The sequence below is a fragment of the Propithecus coquereli genome, unplaced genomic scaffold (assembly GCF_000956105.1).
Source record: "Propithecus coquereli isolate 6110/MARCELLA unplaced genomic scaffold, Pcoq_1.0 Scaffold388, whole genome shotgun sequence".
NCBI classification, from domain to species: domain Eukaryota; kingdom Metazoa; phylum Chordata; class Mammalia; order Primates; family Indriidae; genus Propithecus; species Propithecus coquereli.
In genome coordinates, this window is record NW_012149596.1 from 883,997 (window position 1) to 909,606 (window position 25,610).

General features: G+C 43.7%; 1 protein-coding gene across 1 annotated transcript in view; it reads left to right on the forward strand.

The window, feature by feature from the left end:
• Positions 1-3,238: 3,238 nt before the first annotated feature.
• Positions 3,239-25,610, forward strand: part of ZNF157 (zinc finger protein 157) — a 36,339-nt gene continuing 13,967 nt past the window's right edge. Inside the window, exon 1 of the mRNA XM_012652300.1 lies at positions 3,239-3,374. Within this exon, the coding sequence (XP_012507754.1) occupies positions 3,303-3,374 (72 nt within the window). The 5' untranslated portion in view covers positions 3,239-3,302. The remainder of the gene's footprint in view (positions 3,375-25,610) is intronic.

Below are 25,610 nucleotides of genomic sequence, written 5' to 3' on the forward strand. Positions count from 1 at the left end.
AATTGTAACAATAAGAACATCAACAAGTAAGATTTTCATGAACCAACTGCAGGGTTTTGCCCAGGGGGAACCGATCACATAACGTGTGTTACAGCATGGCCCCTGAGTTGCCTGCGCACCACGCGGCTCCCAAGGTAAAGCGACGCGTGAGAGTTAAATATGCTTCACCAGGCCCCGGGCTCAAAACTAGCGTGAGTGAAATACAACTCACATGGCAGTTAATGTATTAATGTGTAGGAGTTCACAGGTAAAGAACATTCATAATTCTCTCTTTTCTCCCAAGAGTCACCAGCAACTCCTGAATTTCCATATAAGAGAGACTAAGTGGCTGCAACTTGGTTGGCAGCTGGAGTTGGAGACGTGTCTTTGGGCATTTTCATCAAAAGTATGCTTAAAACGTTTGCTAAACATTTTTCTATTGACAATTCAATGAAAAACATTGGTTGTCCATATCAAAGGCTATTATTATTATTATCATTCCTAGCTACTATCATAGTAGTAGGGTAATTAGGGAGATGGAGACGGGGGGGGGGGGGGGGGAATTCAAGTCCTCTCCATAGCAATTGCGGCACATCCCCCTTTCTCCAGTGGTATCGCCCAGGAACCTGACTTCTCCCCCTCTTCCCAGTGGTATCGCCAAGAAGGGGATTGTACCACTTTGACTCTTTCCCCATCTTGCGCAGTAATGTCTCCCTTGAACATCAGGACACACCACCCTCCACTCCGGATGGAGAGGCGCACCTCTGCTTCTCTGAATTTTGCACAGACCTATAGAACCCAGTTCCAAAGACCAGCTCCTCCCGGAAGCTTGCCCTCAGAAGATTTCTGCCCCTAAAAACCCCTCGCCCCTACCTTCTGTGGAACAGCCCACTGTACGGAACGGGTGCTAAGATGGCGGCCCTCATGGAGCATCTCCTCAGCGCAGCCATGTTTCTCGCTTGACAACGCCACTCATGGACAAAGTCTCTGCCGATCCGTAACAGCGGCTTGTTCAGTGTGAGTAGACTACAACCTTTCAGCCCTAACGATCGCGTCTAAAATCACCAGCCTTAGAAGGTGCAGTGTCAGGGGTGAGGACAGGAAACGGAAGTGGTCCTCAGAGGCTGTTTAAGTGTTGTTGGCGCGCGGCGCTAAAGCGAGTGCACGAGGTTTTATGGCGTGATAGTGGCTCAGGTGATTTTGGGGTGATGGCTTTGTTGGCTTTGGGGAATGATAAATTGACAGTTTGTGGTGTCAATTGGTGGGGAGTTAAAAGATAGAGTGAATGGGAATCTGTGGGGATCAGGAATGAGGGCGTCTGGGGTAGTCAGGTTTTAGATTCCTTGCTGCGTCTTGTCAAGTCTTAATAGTGTCTGTTTCAGATTTTTCCTTGATCAGTAATCCCAGAGGTTTGCAAATTTTATTAGTTTTTCCAAAGAACCAACTTTTGACCTTGTTGATCCTCTCTGATGTGCCTTCGTTTTCTATTTCTTCAATTTGTGTTCTTCCCTGCGCTATTTCCCCTTTTTTAACTTCTTAAATTGGATGCTCATTCATTAACATTTAGCCTTTCTTTGTTAAAAAAAATTTAGGAACATCATAAGTTTTCCTTTAAGAATTTCTTTGGCTGTATTCAACAATATTTTGTATACACCATCTTATTATTATTGAGCTTTGTGTTTAATTTTTCCTTTTATTTATTTATTCCTTACATTAATATAATGCCTTTGGGAGGGTTGACATTTTCATTAAGTCTTCGTGTGCTGGGATATGGTATGTCTGTGTGACATTATATTTTCAGTTTTTTTTCTTTTTTAATTATATAGATCCAGCTTCTTAAAAAGTTTTTTCTTACATATTTTATATAAAAATATAAAAAAATTGCTATCATTATTAATGGGTTTTTTCTGTTTACATCTGCTCATTGCTATTATAGAGAGAAACTATGTGCTCCTTTTTTTTTTTTTCTTTTTTTTTGAGACAGAGTCTCACTCTTTTGCCCAGGCTAGAGTGCTGTGGCGTCAGCCTAGCTCACAGCAACCTCAAACTCCTGCGCTCAAGCGATCCTCCTGCCTCAGCCTCCCGAGTAGCTGGGACTACAGGCATGTGCCACCATGCCCGGCTAATTTTTTCTATATATTTTTAGTTGTCCAGCTAATTTCTTTCTATTTTTAGTAGAGACGGGGTCTCGCTCTTGCTCAGGCTGGTTTTGAACTCCTGAGCTCAAACAATCCGCCTGCCTCGGCCTCCCAGAGAGCTAGGATTACAGGCGTGAGCCACTGCACCTGGCCTATGTGCTCTTTTAATTTTATCTTATATCCAGCCCCTCATGAAATTACCCTATGAATTCTAGTAGCCTCTTAGCAGAGTCTGGTAGGTTTTCCATGTATAAAATCATATCATTGGCAAGAAAGCTACATTTTCATTTCTTCCCAATATTTACTCTGACTAATTTCGTCTTCTATTGTGTGAGCTAGAGCCCGCAAAACAATTTTGAGTAATAGCAGACATTACTCATTTTTATGGCAATAGCTTCGTCATTTTACTTTTTAGCATGGTATTTCAGTGTTGTTTCATAATTGATTTTTGTGATATTTAAGTGATTTACTTCTTCCCTAATTTTAGTTTGAGCTTTTATTAGTAATGGCTGCTGAATTATGTTAGATGCTTTTCTGGTTTAAGTTAATAGCAGCATGTTCCTCCCTGCTCCCAGTTTGTTGATGTAATAAATAATATTGTTAATGTTGAACTTTCTTCTGGAAAGAAGAGGCTAAAAGCTTCCCTGTAGAAGAATTTAAGAGGTATTTTTTACCTTAAGATGGAAAAATAAAAGATGGCAGAAGAGATGACCCATTTCCTTTCATTCAGATTATCAGGTTTCCAGGTTTCCTGCCTTCACAGTCACTCACCAGGTCCACATGGACATGCCTCTCCTCTGTGTACCCCATGGGCCGTAAGCACTATTCACTGCCCCAAGTCTACCCTCCCCCTAAACCCAGATTTGCCTTGAACCTGAATTGAGGTATAGGCCGGCTGGATGGGGTATGAAACACCCTGTAGAGCCATTCAAGAATAAAAGCTCATTACTTTGCCCCCAAATATGTGATCATTTCCATAATCCACCTTGACTAATACTTAGAGTAGAGGTTGCTGAAACTTTGTTGGGTGAATGTGGAATGACACTGATGATATGGATACTGTCCTTTTAGGATTTCTTGGTGTCTCTGGAGCCATTGAGCCTTACCCCTTACTGGAGGCTGCAGGATCCTCTGCATACAGACACTCCTCCAGCTTTAGAAGGTGGGCTGAGGCCCAGGGTGAACATGCCAGCTAATGGGAAATCACCCCAGCGATTCCCTGCCCTGATGCCAGGAGATCCTGGCAGATCATTTGAGGTAAGGAGGAGGAGCTTATTTTTTTCTATTTGTTTTTAAATTTTTTTAGTTAAATTTTTAGTTTGAGATAATTGTAGATTTAAATGCAATGTATGGCTTACCTAGTTTTTCCCAATGGTAACATCTTCAAAAACCTTGGTACAAGATCACAACCAGGTTATTGACATACAGAACATTTCTGTCACCACAAGGATCCCTCATGTGGCCTTTAACAGACACAACCACTTCCCTGTCTCCTCCATTCCCTCCTTAACCCCAGGTAACCACTCATCTGCTCTCCAATACTATAATTTTGTCATTTCAAAAATGTTGCATAAATGGAATCATAAAGACCTTTTGAACTGGCTTTTTTTCGTTCATCATAATTCTCTGGAGATATCAATAGTTACTAGTGTATCAGTAGTTCATTCCTTTTTTTGCTGAGTACTATTCCATGGTATGGATGCACCACAGGACATATCGTTTTTTTCTAGATTTGGGCTATTATAAATAAAGATGCTATGATTTATGTAAGGTTTTTGTGCAGGTGTGATATTGTGAAATATATATTTGGTCTTCTCCTTTTTCTGGAATACAACTCCTAAAATCCTAGAATCTCAAAAGTACAGTCATAAATGTCTTTTCGTATGTGAATGAGTTGACTGATGCCTAGCAGCCTAGATAGCTTGAGGGTGAGGCTGGTGACTGAAAGAGGGAGGCATGATTAGAGGGTTGGAACTTTCAGCCCATCCCTCAACCTCAGGGGAAGGGAGAGGAGGCTGAAGGTTAAGGTGATCACCAATGGCCAAAGATTTAGTCAATCATGTTTACACAATGAAGCCTCCATAAAAACCCAAAAGTCCAGAGCTCGGAGAGCTTCCGGGTAGCTGAACAGTGGAGATTCCTGAAGGGTCGCACACCCAGAGAGGGCATGGAAGCTCCGTGCCCCTTCCCACATGCCTCGCCCTATGTATTTCTTCATCTGGTTGTTTATTTGTATTCTTTAAAAATATCCTTTATAATAAACTGTTAAACATAAGTCAGTGTTTGTTTTCTTGAGTTCTGTGAGCCACTCTAGCAAATTAATCAGACTCAGGGGGGGTTTTTGGGAACCCTGCTTTATAGCTGGTCCATCAGAAATTCCTGAGGCCTGGAACTTGCGTCTAAAGTGGGGGCAGTCTTGGGGACTGAGCCCTCAACTTGTGGGACCTGATGCTATCTCCAGGTAGATAGTGTCAGAATGGAATTGAATTATAGGACACCAGCTGTTGTCTGCTGCAGAATTGAGTGTGGGGAAAATCCCTCACACATCATTTGTCTCAAGTGTGTTGTGAGAGTGCAGTAGGAGAAACTGAGTTTGTTTTTCTACTCGTACACGGTGGGATTAAATGCATGTGGGTACAGTTGCTGGATTGTATGCTAAGTGCATTCAGAACAGAATTACCAGACTTAATTATTTTAGTACAGTTTTAGATTTACAGAAAAATGGAGAAGATACTACATATAGTTCTGTATACTGTCTGCCCCCTCTCCCCCTATGTCTGGCAGTTTCCCCTATTATTAACATCTCGCATTAGTGTAGTACAATTAATGAACCAATAGTGATACATTGTTAATTATAGTCTACAGTTTGCAGTAAGGTCAACTCGTTTGTGTTACGCATTCTATGGGTTTTGATAAATGGATAATGACATACATCCACCATTACAGTTTCCTACAGAACAGTTGCACCTGAACTTCAGCTGTTCCTCCTTTCTTTCCCACCACCTGAACCTCTGGCAACCACTGATTTTTTATCGTTTTTATAGTTTTGCCTTTTCTAAAATATCATGTAATTGGAAACATGTAGTGTGTAGCCTTTTCAGATTGGCTTCTTTCACTTAGCAATTTATGTTTAAGGCTCTTCCATGTCTTTTCGTGGCTTGATAGTTTGTTTCTTCTTATTAGGGTGTGACACTCCATACTATGATGTACCACAGTTTGCTTATCCATTCACCTATTGAAGGGCATTTGGATTGTTTCCAGGTTTGGGCAATTGTGAATAAAGCTGCTATGAACGTTGATGTGCAGATTTTTGTGTGAACCTAAGTTTTCAACTCAGTTGGGTAAATAGGAGCACAATTGCTGGGTCATATGGTAAGACTATGTTTAGCTTTGTAATAAACTGCCCAACTGTCTTCCAAAGTTTTTCACCATTTGCATTCTTACCAGCAATGAATGAGAGTTACTGTTGCTCCACATCCTCACCAGCATTTCATATTGTCGCTTGTTTTGATTTCAAACATTCTAATAGGTGTGCGGTTGTATCTCATTGTTTTAATTTGAAAATTCCCTAATGACATGATGTTGAGCACCTTTTTACCTTGCTTATTTGCCATCTGAATGTCTTTGCTGAGGTATCTGTTAAGATCTTTTCCCCATTTTCTTTTTCTTTTTGGAGACAGAGTCTCGCTCTATTGCCTGGGATAGAGTGCCGTGGCGTCAGCCTAGCTCACAGCAACCTCAAACTCCTGGGCTCAAGCGATCCTCCTGCCTCAGCCTCCCAAGTAGCTGGGACTACAGGCATGCGCCACCATGCCCGGCTAATTTTTTCTATATATTTTTAGTTGTCCAGCTAATTTCTTTTTATTTTTGGTAGAGATGGGGTCTTGCTCTTGCTCAGGCTGGTCTCGAACTCCTGACCTCGAGAGATCCTCCCACGTTGGCCTCCCAGAGTGCTAGGATTACAGGTGTGAGCCACCACGCCTGGCCTACCTATTTTCTTAATTGGATTGTTTGTTTTCTTATTGTTGAGTTTTAAGAGTTCCTTTTATGTTTTGGATACAAGTCCTCTGGTTGCTACTCTGTATCCACAATCCAACCAGATACACAACCATCCTGTGTGAGCTGTGCATTTTAAAAAATGAAACTTTTTGATTTTGAGGTCAGTGTAGGTTCCCATGCAATTGTAAGAAAGAATACAGAGAGATCCCTGTACCCTTCACCCAGTTTCCCCCAATGTAACACCTTTCAGAACTATGGGACAATATGACAGCCAGGGCCCTGCCATTGGCACAGTCCCCAGGATGCCTCTGCCTGCCCTTCCATAACCACACCTGCTGTCCTTGCACCCTCCACATCCCCACCCCATGTCCCTAATCCTGACACTAATCTGTTCTCTAGCTCTAGAATTTTGTCATTTCATGACTGTTATATAAATGGAATCATATATCTGTGACCCTTTGGGTTTAACTTTTTCCACTCAGCATAATTCCCTGGAGATTCATCCAGGTTGTTGCATGTATCAGCATTTTGTTCCTTTTTTATTGCCAAATAATATTCCATAGTGTGGATGCACCACGGTTTGTTTACCCACTCACCCTTATTAGGGCAACTGGGTTGTTTCCAGTTTTCAGTATTTCTAATGAAGCTGCTATGAACATTTGTGTACAGGTTTTTGCATGGACATAATTTTCATTTCTGTGGGATAAATGCACACCAGTACAATTGCTGGATTATAGTCTAAGTGCATTTTTTAATTTTAAAAGAAACTGCCAAACTCAGAGTGGCTGGACCATTTTTCATTTCCACCAGCAGTGTTTGAATGATCCAGTTTTTCCACATACTGTCGGCATTTGTCACTATTTTTTATTTTAGTCTTTCTGATAGATGTGTACTGATATTTCACTGTGGTTTTCATTTGCATTTCTCTAATTGCTAATTATGTTGAATGTCTTTTCAAGTGCCTGTTTCTCATCTGTATATCCTATTAAGTAAAATGTATTTTCATGTCATTTGCTCATTTTCTAATTGGATTGTTTGCTTTTCCATTGAGTTTTGTTAGTGCTTTATATATTCTAGTTACATGGTTTTTGTCAGATGTGTAGTTTGCACATATTTTCTCCCACTCTATAGTTTTTATCTTCTTCCTCTTACCAGAATCTTTCACAGAGCAGACCATTTTAATTTTGATGAGGTCTTAATTTATCAATTTTTCCTTTAACATTTTGTACTTTTGGTGTCAAGTCTAAGAACTCTTTCCCAAGACCAAGATCTCAAAGAGATTTTCCCTCCTATGTTTTTTTCTAAAAGGTTTTTTTTTTTCTTAAAAGACTGTCTTTTCTCTACTGAATTGCTTTTACATCCTTTTACATCTTTGTCAAAAATCAACTGGGTGTATTTGTGTGAGTCTTTTTTTTTCTGGGTTCTCTCTTCTGTTTCATTGATCTATGGGGGTTCATACTAGTTATTCAATCTGTAAATTTGTGTCTTTTGCCAAATTTGGGAAGTTTTCAGCTATTATTTCTTCATGTACCTTTTATTTATTTATTTATTTGTTATTTGTTATTTTTTTTTGAGACAGAGTCTTGCTTTGTTGCCTGGGCTAGAGTGCCATGGTGTCAGCCTAGCTCACAGCAACCTCAAACTCCTGGGCTGAAGCAATCCTTCTGACTCAGCCTCCTGAGTAGCTGGGACTACAGGCATGTGCCACCAAGCCTGGCTAATTTTTCTATATATTTTTAGTTGTCCAACTAATTTATTTCTATTTTTAGTAGAGACAGGATCTCACTCTTGCTCAGGCTGGTCTTGAACTCCTGACCTTGAGTGATCCTCCCGCCTCGGCCTCCCAGAGTGCTAGGATTACAGGCGTGAGCCACCATGCCTGGCCTTCATGTACCTTTTAAACTTCACCTTCTTTCTCCTCTCTTACCTGTTTTATGATGACAAGAAAGTTGATTCTCTTGTTAGAACTCCACAGGTCCCCAAGGCACTTTTTTGTCCACTTGAATTTGTTTGTGATGTTCAGATGGGTGATTTCTATTCTTCTGTCTTCTAATTCACTGATTCTTTCCTCTGCAGCTTCTTTTCTGTTGTTGATGCCATCCATTGAGTTTTTTGTTTTGATTATTGTATTTTTTGGGTCTCAAATTTCCATTTGGGTCTTTTTTATATCTTCTATTTCTTTGCTGAGTCTTGCTCATTGAAGCATCCCTAATTTTTTTTTTTTTTTTTTTGTGAAAGGGTCCTAATGACGTTAACCTAATCAGTTTTTTTTTGTTTATGCAATAATATAAAATAAAATGGAAGGATAAAGCAAAACTACTGAAAATGGTTGCTTTCTTTAAAAAATAGTTGAGTGTTACCTAAATATTTTCCATGTCCAGAAATAATTTTTCATATAATTTTAATGGTTACATAGCATTCCATTCTTTGAATACTTGCATTGTTAGTAGGTTTTTATTGTAATCAATAATTTGATGGTGAAATTCCAGGTTTGTTTCTTTTTGCACATCCATGATTACTTGTTAAAGATATTTTGCTAGAAATAGAATTTTTGTGTCACAGGAGAGGGGATCACTAAATTGTAAGGAATTCGGTGTGTGACAGTGGAATTTCCTGTTCACACTCTCCATGTAATACTGTTTGGAAGCCAAGATTCTAGGCTGTGGGTGGCAACTTTCTCCTTATCATCAGCCCTCTACCACTCTCCAATTCTTCCTTTCCAGATCTTTGCAAGAAGAGTTAGAAATGACCACATCCCCCTCAGTTTTTTTTCCTTTTAAAACAACATACATTTAATATCTCACAGCTTCTGTGGGTCAAAAGTCCAGATACTTCCTAGCACTCTGGGAGTCCGAGGCAGGAGGAGCGCTTGAGGCCAAGAGTTCGAGACCAGCCTGGGAAACTTAGTGAGACCCTGACTCAAAATAATAAAATAATGAAATGAAATGAAATGAAATTTATTCTTTTTATTTTATCTTTATTTTTTTTGAGACAGGGTCTTGCTCTGTCACCCGGGCTGGAGTGCAGTGGCATGATCATAGCCCATTGCAGCCTCAAACTCCTGGGCTCAAGCAATGTTCCTGCCTCAGCCTCCCAAGGAGCTGAGGCCACAGGTGCACACCACCACACCTGGATAATTTTTCTATGTTTTGTAGAGACAGGGTCTTGCTCTTGCTCAGGCTGCTCTCGAACTCCTGGCTTCAAGTGATCCTCCTACCTGGGCCTCTCAGAGTGCTAGGATTACAGGCATGAGCCACCATGTCCAGCCTGAATTTTCTAATTTTAGCATCTTTTGCATTCTGGATAAGCTGAGAATCTCATAGATCATTAAGTGCTGGTTCGTTTCTGCTTAACAGTTCCTTACTCAGTATATCTCGTTTGTCTCACATTTTACCGTAAGCAGTAAGACAAAACCAGGTCACACCTTCAATACATTGCTTGGAAATCTTTCAGCTAAATAAATACCCAAGTTTCTTGCTTACAAATTCAGCTTTCCACATAAATGTGGAACACAGTTCTGCCAAGTTTTCTTCCACTGTGTAGTAAGGATAGTTTTCGCTCCAGTTTCTAATCACATGTCCTCATTTCCTTCTAAGTCCTCACCAGAAGCACCTGTAATTCATATTTCTGCTAACATGTTGTGCATGGTGGTATATGTATTCTGTGCAATGATAGAAGCTCTCAACTGTGTTCCGCACTTCCTTCTGAGCCCTCTCCAGCAGTGACTTTAACGTCCTTATTTCTGCCAACAATCTCTTCAAGGAAATTTAGGCTTTTTCTATCATGTACCTCAAAATTCTTCCAACCTCTCTGCTTTATCCCATTCCAAAGCCATTTCCACGTTTTGAGGTATTCGTTATAGCAGTACCCCACTTCCCAGTAAGAAAAATCTATAGTAGTTTCCTAGGTCTGCCATATGTAATGACACAAACTTGGTGGATTCAAATACCAAAAATTTATGCTTTTACAGTTCTCAAGATCAAAAGTCTGAAATCAAGGTGTTGGCATGGCCATGTTCCCTCTGACGGCTTTGGGGAGAATTGTCCCTTGCCTCCTCTGGCTTCTGGTAGTTCTAGGTGTTTCTTGGCTTTTGACTGCATCACTACAATCTCTGCCTCTGTCTTCACATGACCTTTTCCTCCGAGCTTGTTTTATCATTTGTTTCTTCTAAGGACACTTGTCATTGGATTAAGGCCTAACCAGGTACTCTATATTAGTCAGGGCTCTACAAGAGAGACAGAACCAGTAGGGTGTGTGTGCGTGTGTGTTTGCGTTAAGAGATTTATGGCAAGGAATTGGATTAAATGATTATGTGGCATGGCTAGGCAAGCCTGCAATCCACAGGACAGCCCATGAGGAAGGACGTGTTATCCATAGGAGCAATTTCTTCTTCCTCAGGGAAACCTCAGTTTTGCTCTTAAGGTCTTTCAACTGGTTGGAAGAGACCCAGCCATATTATCAAATTCAACTAATTGTAGATGTGTATCTACAAAATACCTTCCCAGCAACAACTAGATTAGTGTTTGATTGAATACCTGGGGACTATAACCAGCCTAGCTGACACATAAAACTGACCATTGCGGCCCACCCCTCGTCAGGTTGGCACCGTACACATCTCCTTAAATCATACATAATTATACTTAATCTCCAAATAAAGATAATAACAAGGTCATACTTCTGCCTGATATGATACAGTTATCATATGTATAACCAAAACCATGTTCTTTGCTCAGAAGAAGGTACAAAATCATTGGGTGATGTTCACATTTCTTCTTGATGTCCTATAACTTAAAGAAATACTGTGACATAAAGCTAACTATTATTAATAGATTTTATGTTAGATGAAAAGAGGATAAGAGAGGTAACAAAACAAAAATATTTGTGATATGTATATATATTTATATATCCACATATGTATTCATAACAAAATAAGGAAGAAATACTCATAAAAATTACAGTCCTAATTTCTGCAACAGGTCACGTGGTCATAAAGTACCTTCTTCTACCCATTCCATATTCCCTTTGCCCTCAGCAAGTATCTCAGCTGGTTGTGGTTCTTTACCCTGTGGGGTGACTCAAACCTTCATTCCTACAGAGTCTGGGCTATTGGTCCTGCCCGGATTGGGTTGTTGTAGTTTTGCATTGACTTTAATCACTTGAAGGGATCTTCTGTATTCCAGACATACTCTTCCTTACCTCCATTGTATGGTAGCAGCCCAATTTCCCCTTGGTAGCTAGGATCAGATACTCCAGCCAGCGCAGTAACTCCCTTCCTTTCCTGTTGACTCAGTGGCATGAGGAGCCCAAAGTGGCTGAGTGGGAGTCTTGGCTTCCAGTTCAATGGAATCACTGTTTTGTCTCCTGGTGGCAGCATTCCTCCCTTTGGAACCAAGACCTCTACACCAGCAGAGCATAAGGTCACAGGGGCAGGAAACAAAATTTTGTTAGTGGGTCACTAGGGGTAATGGTGAGTGGTGTCACACCGATTTCCACCTCGTGATTCCTGGACCCATGAATCCTGGCTATGGGAGAAATAGCGCCACATATTAGCTGCTGATTCAGAGCATTTATAGCCTCCTGGAGTACACTGCCTGAGCCCTCCAAAGTATGGCCACCCAGTTGGCACTGTCTTCAAAAGGCCATTCTGCCATTCTGTCAAGCCAGCTGCCTCAGGATGTGGGGAACATGGTAAGACCAGTGAATTCCATGAGCATGGGCCCATTGCCACATTTCTTTTGCTGTGAACTTCATTCCTTGGTCAGAAGCAATGCATTTTCGAATACCACGATGGCAGATTTCCCTTGTTGCATAACCCATTTATTGATTCCTTTACCTTCAGCTATTATTTCTCTTTCTCTCCAGTTGTCATTGATTTCTACCCAAACATTTCTACCTTTGGAAGGCATGTTAGGTTCAGCCACTGTTCTGGTCCAGGTTGCTGGCGACCATATCAGCCTAGAAAGTGCCTCCCTCTCAGCCTGTTCCCAATCATGTAGAGTATGGTTACATCCGTACCAAACTAAGGGCTGTCTCAACCTCTAGGCAATGCAGCTGCATTCACTGTCAACCCCAATTTTGCCAGATGGGATGAAGGCACAGTCCATCCCATTAGGCCCGTAAGAATTTTGGCATGCTTTTTAAAAGATAGAGTTGCAGTTTCTTGGTTAGGGATCATCTCTGCTTCCAGCACTGGTAATTGTAGACCTAGTCCTGGGATGAGTGCAACAAGCAGGAAGAAAGAAAGTTGCGGTGATGTGGAAAAGAATTGTGTAGTTGCATCAGCATTCCCCCCACATCGTCTTTTCACCTCATCCCTAGAAAAGTGAAGGAATCTAGGAATCTTTCTAATGTGAACGCTCTGTTGGTTCTCTTCATATTAAGTGTGAGCACACACTTGGGGAGGAGCTCTTCATGCCTATGTCTCCTCTCATTTTTGACAAATATTTCAGTGGCCCATTCTAACTCTCTCTCTCTCTCTCTCTTACTTTCTTTTTTTAGAGACAGGGTCTTGCTGTGTTGCCCAGGCTGGTCTCGAACTCCTGGGCTCAAGCGATCCTCCCACCTCGACCTCCCAAGGTGCTGGGATTACAGGCATGAGCCACCATGCCTGGCCCCATCCTAATTCTCTATCAAACCACCACTCTGAGGATGATATGCAATGCAATATGTCCATTTGGTGTGTTATCTTTTTGCCCATTGGTGGATACCATGGGGCTATAGAGTGTGTTCCTTGGTTTGAAGAAATGTATTAAATAACTTGGCAATCCAAATTAGTGCAGTATCTTCTGCTCCATTTCCTTTGTAGTATGTGAACATTCACATCTACCATGAGATCTGCAAAGTCCAGTCCAGAGTAAGTGTCTATTTCTGTCACGACCTATTTATAGCCTCTTGGGAATACCAGCAGTAGTCCGGTGTGGTCTCCTCCCCTAGTCCGTGGACAATTTGCCCCATAGCTATCTGCAGTCTCTGACTTTCTTGCTGGCAGACAGGACAGTTCTTGTTGGCATTTTTTGCCTCAGATGGTGCAGGACGAACATGTCACCTATTAGCTCATCTCTGTATTGCTGCAGCTCCCCCATGTCCACTCTTTTAATGGACCCAGGTGGCCACCTCAAGTGAGCATAGCAGGCTATGCACTTGCTGGTTCCAATCACCTTTTGATCTGGGAAGAAGTTTCTTTTGATGGGCATCAATATATCCTATTTTAATGCTCCCCTTGAATTTCTATAGTGCTTTCCATAGAGCCATGGCCCATATGGACATTCTTTTAATAGGCCGGTTTTCCATTAGCTAGGCCATGATTTGGTAAACACCAAACATAGAGTCTCTTATTGGTCATAGAAACTACTACTACATCTACTACTACTATTACTACTACTACTTCTTCTTTTTTTTTTTTTTCTAGAGTGAGTGTCGTGGCGTCAGCCTAGCTCACAGCAACCTCAAACTCCTGCGCTCAAGTGATCCTACTGCCCCAGCCTCCTGAGTAGCTGGGACTACAGGCATGCGCCACCATGCCCGGCTAGTTTTTTCTATATATTTTTAGTTGGCCGATTAATTTCTTTCTAATTTTAGTAGAGGCGGGGTCTCGCTCTTGCTCAGGCTGGTCTCGAACTCCTGAGCTCAAACAATCCGCCCGCCTCGGCCTCCCAGAGTGCTAGGATTACAGGCGTGAGCCACCGCGCCCGGCCTACTACTTCTTCTTTCTTCTTTCTCCTTCTCCTTCTCCTTCTCCTTCTCTTCTTCCTCCTCCTCCTCCTCCTCCCTCTTCTTCCCCTTCCCCTTCCTCCCCTTCCCCTTCCCCTTCTCTCTTCCCCTTCCCCCCTCCCTCTCCTTCTTCTTCTTTTCTTTTCTTTTTTCGGTGAGACAATGTCTTCTCCCTCTCCCTCGCCCTCTCCTCCTTCTCCTTCTTCTTCCTTTTTTTCTTTTTTTCTTTTCTTTTCTTTTCGTGAAACAGTGTCTCACTCTCTTGCCCAGGCTGGAGTGCAGTGGCATCATCATAGGTCACAGCAACCTCAAACTCCTGGGCTCAAGTGATCCTCCTACCCTAGCCTCCTAAGTAGCTGGGACTATAGGTGCACACCACCATGCACGGCTAATTTTTTTTTTTTTATTTTTTGTCAAGATGGGGTCTTACTATGTTGCTCAGCCTGGTCTCAAACTCCTGGGCTCAAGTGATCTTCCTGCCTTGGCCTCCCAAAGTGCTGGGATTACAGGCATCAACCACCATGCTCAGTCCCAAGAAGCTTTTCGTTGGTCAGTCGAGAGCTGTTCATAGGGTGCCGTCCATGCGGCAATGGGATCTGTCAGTTCTTCTGGTGGTTCCAAAGTCGCCTCTAGAGGAAAAAAGGCTACCTGCTTGTGAATATGATGAGTACTATCTTACAGTCCTCCAGTAGCATGTTCATGTATAAATAAACTCTTTCCATTATATTATGGAACTCTTCTGAGCACTGCCTTTTTTATTAGAGTGTTTCTCTGACATCACCCAAGACATTATGGGTATTTCAGGTATCGAGATTATTTTATGTCCTTTGGTCACAAATGGCACATACAGTACCACCACATCTGGAAATTCTCTGGTCCAAAATGGCCATTGCTGTTGAGTGGCACTCCTGGGCTTTTGCCATGAGCTACAGTCTCCAGAAGTATGAGTTGTAGACCTTTCAAAATCATGTCTGAGTGTGGATCATAAGGGCCCAGAAGTATGAAGAAAGCTACTGCTTTTTGCAATTCAGACATAGCCTGCTTGTTCTTAGGCCCTTATATAAATATGGCCTTCTTTGGGGTTGTTTAATGGAGAGAAGCTAGCAGTATTCTCAGATATGGCACATGCATCCTGCAAATTCCAAGTAACCTGATCACGTTCTGTGTTTCTTGCTTAGTGCCAGGGGTAGGCAATGACGGCAGTTCATTTTTTGTTACCTGTGTAATGTCAGGGGTAGATCCTGTCAAAGTTATTCCCAAGAATTTCACCATTTCAGTGGCCCTTGGATTTTTGTTGGATTTATTAACTAGCCTCTGTTGGTCATATGTGTCACTATTATATTTAAGTCAGTCCTAGCTTGGTCTTCAGTTTTTGCTATTTTAATGATATCATCAATGCAGTGTATTATTATACTTGGGACCTGCATCAAGTCCAAATCCCTTCTAACCAAATTATGACAGTAAGCTGGTGATTTCAAATAACACTGTGGAAATAGAATAAATGTAAATTGGGATCCTTTCCATGCGGTTGACTTTTTTCTGATATCGAGATAGAGAGAAAGGTAATTGCAGAGTCAGTCACCGAGCACCAGTCTCCTTTAGCTTCCTGTATTTTTTCACTGCTAAAACCATATCAGGAACTTCTGATGCTGCAGGCAATACTATTTCATTTAAGCCTTCCTAGTCTGCTGTCAGTCTCCCTGAGCCACCTTTTTCACAGGCCACACAGGGCTATTCTAAGAAAATTTGTTGGACCAGCACCTCTGCTTCTAACACGTCATTAAAGTGGCAATCTCTTTTTGTCCACCACATATTCTGTACTGCTTCAAATTAACAACGTGTATGGGCTCAGGCAGTTCTAAAGATTCTCACTTATCATGTGCGATTAATATTGGCCAAGTGGGGAAGTTACATGCCTTCTGTTTTACAATACCAGGTAGGGGAAGTCTTCCCCAGCCAGACATGATATCCATCTCAATAATACATTTAGGTAAAGGAGATGTGGCCACTTCACATCGAGTCCACTCAAACATTCCCATTTTCATCCACTTTCACCTTAACTCCATCAACTGTTGCATCCCTCTATCCTCCCGATCTGATTGTGGCCTCTGTTAGAACTTCACCATCAGATTTTCAAATCATAGTTTGTTATACAGGACTTCCATGTCAAGGAGTCCCAGAAAAGTTTCTTTACCTCCTGGCCGTTTTTTTTTTTTGTTTTTTTTTTTTTGAGACAGAGTCTCATTCTGTTGCCCAGGCTAGAGTGCCGTGGCGTCAGCCTAGCTCACAGCAACCTCAAACTCCTGGGCTCAAGCGATCCTCCTGCCTCAGCCTCCCAGTAGCTGGGACTACAGGAATGAGCCACCACGCCCGGCTAATTTTTTGTTTCTATTTTCAGTTGCCAGGCTAATTTGTTTCTATTTTTAGTAAAGACAGGATCTCGCTCTTGCTAAGGCTGGTCTCGAACTCCCGAGCTCAAGTGATCCTCCCGCCTCGGCCTCCCAGAGTGCTAGGATTACAGGCGTGAGCCACCGCGCCCGGCCTACCTCCTGCCCATTTTACCCACACATGTGCATATGGCCTTGGGTCTCCATCCAAGATGAATCATGAGCCCATATTGACAATAAATGAATGAATGAAGAAGGGAAAGATCGCCCACGTAGTCGAATGCCAATTAATGTGGAAGGTACGACAGAGTTATAAAAATAACCATTTTGCAACTGAGTAGAAAAAGCAAATTGTTTTTTTCCCCTACTATACTCTCACGACACAGAACACTTCTGTGACCAAATGTGTGTAGGGTTTTCCCCACACACCAAACAAGCAATCACTTCCGCAGCAACACCAGCTGGGTGTCCTGTAATTCAACTCCATTCTGCCACTGTCTACCTGGAGGTAGCATCAGATCCCACAGGTTGAGGGCTCAGTGCTACAAGGCTGCCCTCCCATTTCACACGCCAGTCAGTCACAAGTCCGGGCTTCCAAGAACTTCTGACCGACCCACTATAAATTGGGGTTCCCGTGACCCCTCCTCAGGTTCAGTTAATATACTTATGTTTATGGCTTATTATAAAGGCTATTACAAAGGCTATAGATGAAGAGATGCAGAGGGCAAGGTATGCGGGAAGGGGTGCGGAGCTTCCATGTCCCCTCCAGGTGCACCACCCTCTGGGGACCTCCACATGTTCAGCTATCCAGAAGCTCTGGAGAGAAGTTAGGAGCTGTATGTCAGGAAACGTGATGAAGACCAAATCCGTATTTCACAATATCACAGTCCACCGTCCATTTTTCCCACATCCCCACCCCTGCTGTGGTCTTCAAACACGGATTCCTTACTTCAAAGTGGTCACAGAAGTTGAAGGATACTGGCACATTACTAGAATCCTATTCAGTCATTGATAATTAGTTCACTCCATGATCATATCAGATGAAAGTATCTCTCAGGGCAAGGCCACTCAAGTTGGCAGGCTTCCATCCCTCTTGTCAGCTTCCAAAAGCAGGAGTGGTATCGACAAACACACAGCTTTGTCCTTTCAGGCAGCTGGTGTAATTGAGGTAAGAGACAATATCCCTTGCTCTGAGCTTCTTTTGAGGTATTAATACAATATTGGATTTCCCTTATTACATAACTCATTTATTCATTCTTTTCCCCTCATCTACTATTCCTCTTTCTCTCCATTTACACCCAAACGTTTTCACCTTTGGAAGGAGCACGATGCGGTCTAGACTGCAGGCAGCAATGCTAGATAGCAGCTGCCTCCCCCTCAGTCCACTCCCACTCACACAGGGTAGGTTATGTAGCTGCCAAACTAGCGGGCTTCTTTGACCGCCAGGCAATATAGCTGCATTCACCCTTAGCCCCAGTTTTGCCAGATGGGGTGAAGGCACAACCCACCCCCATCAGGCCCTTAGGAATTCTGACATAAGGTTTAAAAACACAATTGCAGTTCTTGCTTAGGAATCATACCTGCTTTCAGCACTTGTCATTGCAGCCCTGGTCCTAGGACTACTGCATCAGGTAGGGGAAAGGAAAAAAAAAAAGTTGAGATGATGTGGGGAAGAGAAAGAAGTATAATCGTTCTACCAAGGTACCCTTGGGAAGAATCACATAGTCATCCCAGCATCCTTCCCCGCCCCCCTTCCCCAGAGCAACCAGAAGAGCAGAGGACAACCTAGTGGGGCTCTCCTTCAGTCGCCCTCGTGTTGACTGTGAGCACACACTCATGAAGGAGTGTAAGCCCCTGCCCTTCGTGCTTCTATGTCCCCCTGTCTTAATCAGCTGGTGTTTTAATGGCCTGCTCCACTTCTCTATCGAACTGTTACTTTGAGGAGGATATCTCTCTGCCCATTGCTGGACATCATGGGCTGTACAATATCTTCCTTGGTCTGAGGAGATGAAAGTTAGCCATTCAAATTCATGCTGTATCTTCTGTTCTGGGTGTTTTTTTGTGTGTGTGTGTGGCACTCTGAGCATTTGCATCTCCCAAAACCCAGTCCAGAGTCAATGTCTGTTCCTGTCACGACCCATTTGCAGCCCCCGCAGGGCTACCAGCATCAGTCTCACTTGCCAGCTCTGGGCGGGGCCTTCCCAACAAGGGAATTGGCCACATAGCCATTTGCGGCCCCTGTCTCTTTTGCTGGCAGACAGAACAATTCTCATTGGCGTTTTGTGCCTCAGAGGGTGCAAGAGGAACGTGTTTAGATCCTCCCCCATCCCTGTGCTGCTGCAGTACCCCCGCATCTACACCTTTTATAGACCCAGGTGGCCACCTAAAGGGCGCACGCGGGGATTTCTGCTTATTGATTCCTATCGCCTTCCAAACCTGGAAGGGAGTTCTGATAGGCATCAACGTGTCCTATTTTGTTTTAAAATTTTTTATAGAGATGAGGTCTCACCATGTTGCCCAGGCTGGTCTCGAACTCCTGGCCTCAAGCCATCCTCCCCCTTCGGCCTCCCAAAGTGCTGAGATTACAGGTGTGAGCCACCGTGCCTGGCCAGACATGACCTATTTTAATGCACCCTTCACATTGCCATAGGGTCATGCCCCATAGGTGCATTCCATTAATAGGCCAGGTTTCCATTGCTCTTCTTTCTAACCATGTGGCCAGGCCATTGGCCACTGTCTATGAGTCACTAAAAACCCAAACACGGGGGCTTTTACTATCATCTGTTTTTTTCATCATGGCTAGGAAATCATCATTCAGTTCAGCCCACTGAGTGGACTGGTGTTTACCTTCTTCAGTCAGTGGCATCCTTCCAAATAGGATGTTGTCTGTGCACCTTGGAACTGCCATCCACAAACCCAGCAGCTCTTCTGCTGTCAATAGAGCTGTTTATAGGGCACTGTCCAAGAATCTAGCAGCTCCTCACACAGTTCCAGAGTCAGTCCTAGGGGAAAAGAGGCTCCCTGCTTGTGGATAATGGATACGGTGGGTGCCTCCTTATATTCTCCCAGTTGCATGCTCCTGTATAAACCATTTCCATTTTATTATTGAACTCTTCTGGGCATCGCCAGCTCCATTAGAGTGTTTCTATGGCATCACCCAAGACATTGTGGGAATTTCACGTTTTAAGATAATTTTGTGTCCGTTAGTCATAGGGGTAGCTTCAGTTGATGTCCAATAGCAACATAGTACACCCCAACGGTGGTTTCGCTTTCTGTGGTTTCAGTTACCTGTGGTCAACTGAGGTCCAGAAGTATTAAATGGAAAATTCCAGAAATAAATAATTCATAAGTTTTAAATTGCACACTATTCTGAGTAACGTGATGAAATCTCACCACGTCCCCATCTGTCCAGCGTTATCCTGCCCAGGACGTGAATCACCCGTTTGTCCAGCGTCTCCATGTCGTATATGCTACCACCCCTCATTTAGTCGCCATCTCAGTTATCGGATCAGCTGTCATGGTATTGCAGTGCTTGTGTTCAAATAACCCTTAGTTGACTTCATAATGGTCCCAAAGTGCAAGAGCAGTGATGCTGGCATATTGTTATAAACATTCTATCTTATTATTATTATTTGTTTTTGTTAATCTCTTATTGTGCCTAATTTATAAATTTAAACTTTATCATAGGTATGCATGTATAGGAAAAAAACAGAGTATAATTTATCTAGGCTTTGGTACTATCCGAGGTTTCAGACATCCACTAGGGGTCTTGGAATGTATCCCCAGTGGGTAAAGGGGAACTACTATAACTGCCCCTCAAGTGAAAATTCTCTAGTCCGAAGTCCTTAGTAGTCATTGCTGGGGGACACTCATAGACTTCACAGAGAATTTGTCCCTCCCAGCACTCCAGCTTCTGTTCTGCACTGTGTGGACTCGGGCAGTCTTACTGGTTCCCATTTAGCATGTCTAACTAATGTTGCTGGAAGGGCAGATGTACATGCCTCTGTTTTGCAACACCAGGAAGGGGAAACAATTCCCAGTTGTATACAACATCCATCCCCACAATACAATCAGCTAAAAGAGACACAATCACTTGACATAAAGCATGTTCCAATGTCCCAACTCCCCTATAAACTTTTACCTTAATTCCATCAACCCTTACTTTCCTAACTGCCACCTCCATTAGGACTTTATCCACAGGTTTTAGTTTTACAATGCTAGGTGGAGGAGGTGTTCGCCACCCAGACATAACATCCATTCCCATAAAACATACAGGTAAAGGAGACATAACTTTACATAAAGTCTCTTTAAACACTGCTACTTTCATAATCCTGTCAACCTTAACATTTTTATGTTCTCTCAATCTAACTGAGTCATGGCTTCACCAATAGATCTTGGTAGCTCAGAGTGTGGGGCTCCCATATCAAGGAGTCTCAGGAACTTTTCTTCACCATCCCCTGACCATTTTACCCAGAAGTGTACATAAGGTTTGGGGACCCCAGCTCGGGGTTAAGCCAAGGGATCCTTTATCCTGATAAACCTGCCTCACCGTTGCCCTAAACAATTGTTGGTTGCCCTAAACAATTGTTGGTCAGCTTTTTCGTTGTAATTCTGCCTTCTGGTTTTTAAAATCCCCCCAAACTGGGATAAATGGAGTGGATTGGTTTGGGGCCCTTTAAGGTTAGGGGACTTTCAGGGGATCTCATTGGTCCACCCAACTTTCCATAGTGTCTTAATCAATTTCCATTTTATTCACTCCATTTCTTTCTCTTTTTTTTTTTGTGAGATGATAAAACTTTAATAAACACAGGGAATGGCAATCACAGCAGTCAGGGTGGTAGTTACGGAGCTCCATGCTCTACCCAGCGGTGGAGGCAAGTTAATGGCAATGTTCCCATTCTTAAATTGAGGGGTAAGCTCACAGCTCTTCTTTATGTTACACTCTAACTTATGTATATGTTACGTATATATTCCAAAAGCCAAGAAAATGATGGAATAATAATAATTTAAAAAGCAGAAGGGAGGGAGAAGAGTGTTGCAGCAGAGGGAATAGCATGGGCAAAGGCTTGGAGGAGAGAGCGTTCTCGGTGCCTTTGGGGAACTGAAGGTCACTGTCAGGGTCAAATGAAGCAAATAGGCAAGGCAAACAGGCAAGGGACTCAGCACAGAGCTGGGGGCACCGAGATGCTGGAGAAAGATCTGCTAAGTCACTTAGTGGCTCAAGGCTTCCTCGCACTGCCACTCACAAAAGTGCTACACAGGTGATGGGGCCGGGCTCGGGGAAGGGGGTCTCTGAGAAAAGTCGGTGCCCATCAGAGGACAACAAACCCTGCCAGAACCAGGCGGGCTATTTTGGGCCACCTGCCTCAGGCTTCTGGTCAGGGGCACCAGATGGCCAGCGGGACTCAGAGGTTTTGGGGGCGTTTTAGTGTGGAATTTTAGAATCAAGTAACTGCAAGATGTTTACTGGTCCTGCAAAAGCCTCCAGTGACGGAAGCCAGGTGCTGGAATTTCTTCCTGCCCACCTCACTTTCCTCATCCATAAGAAGCAGGTAACACTACCAACCTTCATGGGGTCTGTTTGGGAACCAAAGGACAGATTCATTCATTCATTCTTGAACGAACAGCCTGGGCTGGGCAGACAATAGTGAACAAGTCTGGTCCCTGCCCTCAAAGAATAATGGCTAGGAAGACAAACAAATATCATACAAATTAAAATTACAAATTATAAGAAAAAAAAGGATGTTGTAAGAAAAATAAAGGAGATATGAATTTCGATTTGGGGGAACAGTTAGAAAAGACCCCTGAGAGAAAGGAACATTTAAGATGAAGCCTAAAAGATGAGTAAGAGTCAGAAATTCATTAATTCCTTCAAATATCTACCTAGTGCCTATTCTGTGCCAGGCACGATTCTAGGGGCCAGGGCTACAGCAGTGAATAAAAGAGTCAAGCATCCCCTCTCTAAGAGCCTACACGGCAAGGTGGGGGTGTGCAAGACAGTAAGCAAATATGTAAACGGACAAACGGCGTAAAGGCCTGGCATAAGGATGTTGAAGCATCCGACAGAGCGGAGGGGCAGCTGACATGAGGATGCAGATGTGGGTGGGTGCCAGATCCTGCAGGGCCAGAGAGTGGTTTTCTACAAGGATCAGGAAGCTACTGGAAGCGAACAACACAAGATAAACAGGACCCTCACACAGAGGGTGCTGACGATGCGGTAGCCACGGCTGTGGGAGGCACAGGGGTCCAGGCTCCTGCTCGAACGGAGACTCCTGGGACACGCTGAGCCTCTGTAGGTGTGGCGGGCTGGATGCATCCAGGGACCAGGACAGGGCTGCCCTGGCTTCTGCCACCTTCTGCAAAGGAGCGCAACCTCGGCAAGTGATTAATGACTCTGAGTGGCGGTTTTCTCACCTATGAGGGGCACCACCAGCTTCATCAGGTCGCTCAGCCTGGTGCTCAGCAAACAGTGGCTGCAGTTGTGTTTATAGGGTACCCTCCGTAACCTGCTGTCTCTTGGCCTGGGCCAGGCCGCCACCCCTCCTACACTGCAGGACCTCTGTGCCCCAGCCGGCTCTACCTCCTCTGCCGGCCCAGCCCAGCGCTCCTCCACCCCCGGGCTGCTCACGCTGAGACAGTGGCTTTGCTATGAGGACCTAGTGAAATAGCAAAGGAGAAAATGCTTCTTTTAAGAAAAAAATGCTTCTTTTAAAGGTGTCCTGCCCCCCCGCCCACCTTTCCAGCAAGGCAAATGATAACTGAGGACAAATATAGCTGCATGATAAAATCCCATTTATCTTCAACAGAGAGGGAGTCCTTACAGAAGGTCCCAAAACAAAAATGGGCAAAGGAAATGAATAAGCAACTCCCAAAAGTATATAGTATGTTAACAACAAACAGGTTAACCAGTAGTCAAAAGAATGCCCATGATAACAGACACCATCTCAGCATTGAGACACCCAAATGCCAATAGTGTTCATTCATTCATTCATTCAAAAAAAATCTTGAGTTATAATGGTGACCATGACAACAGAACCCTGGCTCTCAGGCTTGCAGTCCAGTGTGAGCACAGACAGTATCTGAGGCTTGAAACGTACCCACCTTTTGACCTAGTAAAATCACCTTCTAAGGATTTTTCTGAGGAAGCTACCCCTGATGAACATAAAGATTTATGGACAAAGACGAACATCACTGCATTATTTATGCAACTGAAAACCAGAAAGGACCTAAATGCTCAGCAATGTGAAAGTGGCCAGAACAAATTCCAACAGCCCAATGACGTATTTTAAATCATGCTTTTTTTAAAAAATAGGAAAATGAAGTTGAAAAGCAGGATATTCAACTGTATCTACAGTATCCTTGTAGTGTTAATTTTATCTATCTGTGGCTATGTATTTAGAAAGAGAAAAGAGATGGGAAGGAAACACACCGACCAGCAATTGCACGTTGTAAACATCCCAGGTGGTGCAAATCATTTACCTGATAAGTCCTGCATCTAGAATATACATAGAACTCTTTCAACCCAGTAATAAAAGGACAAACAACTCAATTTTCACATGGGCAAACAACTGAACAGACATTTCTCCAAAGAAGACACACAAGCATCCAATAAGCACGTGACAGATGCTCGACATCGTCCGCTGTCAGGGAAATGCACATCAAAACCATGGTGAGACGCACTTCACACTCCCTAGGATGGCCGCGATCAGAGTGACAAGCTGAACCTCGTACACCCCTGAGGGGAATGTCAAGTGGGGCAGTCACTTTGGAAAACAGTCTGGCAGTTCTTTAAATAGTTAAACAAATTCCACTCCTAGGCAAAGAAAAATACATGTCCGCATAAAAACTTGTAGCTTAATGCTCATGGCAGCATTATTGCTAATAGGCAATACGTGGGGACAACCCCAGCGTCCATCAGTGGACGGACAGATAAACAAAATGTGGCAGAGCCACACAACAAACATTACTCAGCAATAAAAAGAAACGAAGCGCTGATACATGCTACGACATGGATGAGATTTGAAAGCATTCTGCTAAGTGAAAGAAGCCAGTCACAAAGGACCATGTACTGCATGATTTCATTTATGTGCAAATGTCCAGAATCTATAGACAGAAACATCTAGGTCAGGGAGTGAAGGAACGGGGAATAGGGAGTGATGGCCTAAAGGTCAGGGTTTCTTTTGGGGCTAACTACAATGTACTAAAATTGTGGTGATGGATGTACAACTCTACAAAACACTGAAAACCAATGAATTGTGTACTTTTAATGGGTGAATTGTATGGTATGTGAATTATATCTCAATAAAGGTGTTTTTTGAAAATTTCAGATGGTGAGATTAACAAGTGATTTTTATTTTCTTCTTTAGACGTTCCAACTTTTGTTTTTCTTACAATGAGCATATCTTACTCTTACAGCTAGCAAAGAGTCAAAATGTACCACCACGGTGCTGATGCCTTTCCTTAGTGACAGCCACCATGCCAGCTGCCGGCATGACAGCACACCCCTTCTCCTAGCTCCTTGAGGGGTGTGAGGAGAAAACCGAGGCCCAGGCCACACGAGGTCCCTCAGCGACATGGCAGAGCTGGAGATGGAACTCCAGCTTTCCCAGAGCCCACACCCTTTCTACCAATAACAACTTCACACAGCAAATCACGGTGGGGCACCCAGGTGCACGAGGCTGGTCTCTTCACGTGGCCTCCTCAAGTAAGTACTCCCCTTGAAGCTAGAGGTGGCCAAGGAGAGCAGCAGGAACTCTGACCCGAGTGCCAGGGCCAGGCCACCCTTGGCTAAGCGCCTTCCCTGTCTGGCCTGTGGCCTCATTTGTAAAATGAGGAGGTTACCCTTATACCCCTGGGATAAGGGAGGGGCCTATGCTAGTCCCGGATTCTCTGGACTAGGTGGGCAGTAAGCGCGAGCATTTGGACCCAACAGCTGGTGGTGGCACACTAAGTCAGATGGCCCGATGTGCTGACGCCTGCTCCACTCACTGGCCTCGAGCTTCCTCCCCTGGGACCAGACAGGATCAGGTTGCGGTCAGACTTGGGAGCTCTGAGCAGGGGTCCATGAGGGCACCGTCTCTGGGCTCTGTCTGCACGCTCCCCCAACCCCATCCTAACGCAACACACTCACTGAACACCTGCTCTGCGCCTGGAACTGTGCTGGGCACACAGCAGGGACCAAGATGACCCAGCCCTGCCCTCCTGGGGCTCTTAGTCCAGTGGGGAACACAGACCCATCCCCAGATAGGGATGACCCAGAATGGGCAGAGCTGGGACGGGGGAGCCGGAAAAGCTCAGCACTGCAGACCCCAAGGGCTGAGTCCAGGAAGGAAGGAAGGCAGCAAGGAAGGCAGCTCCCCAGGGAAATGAGCACTGTCTGGTCATTATGATCAAAGTA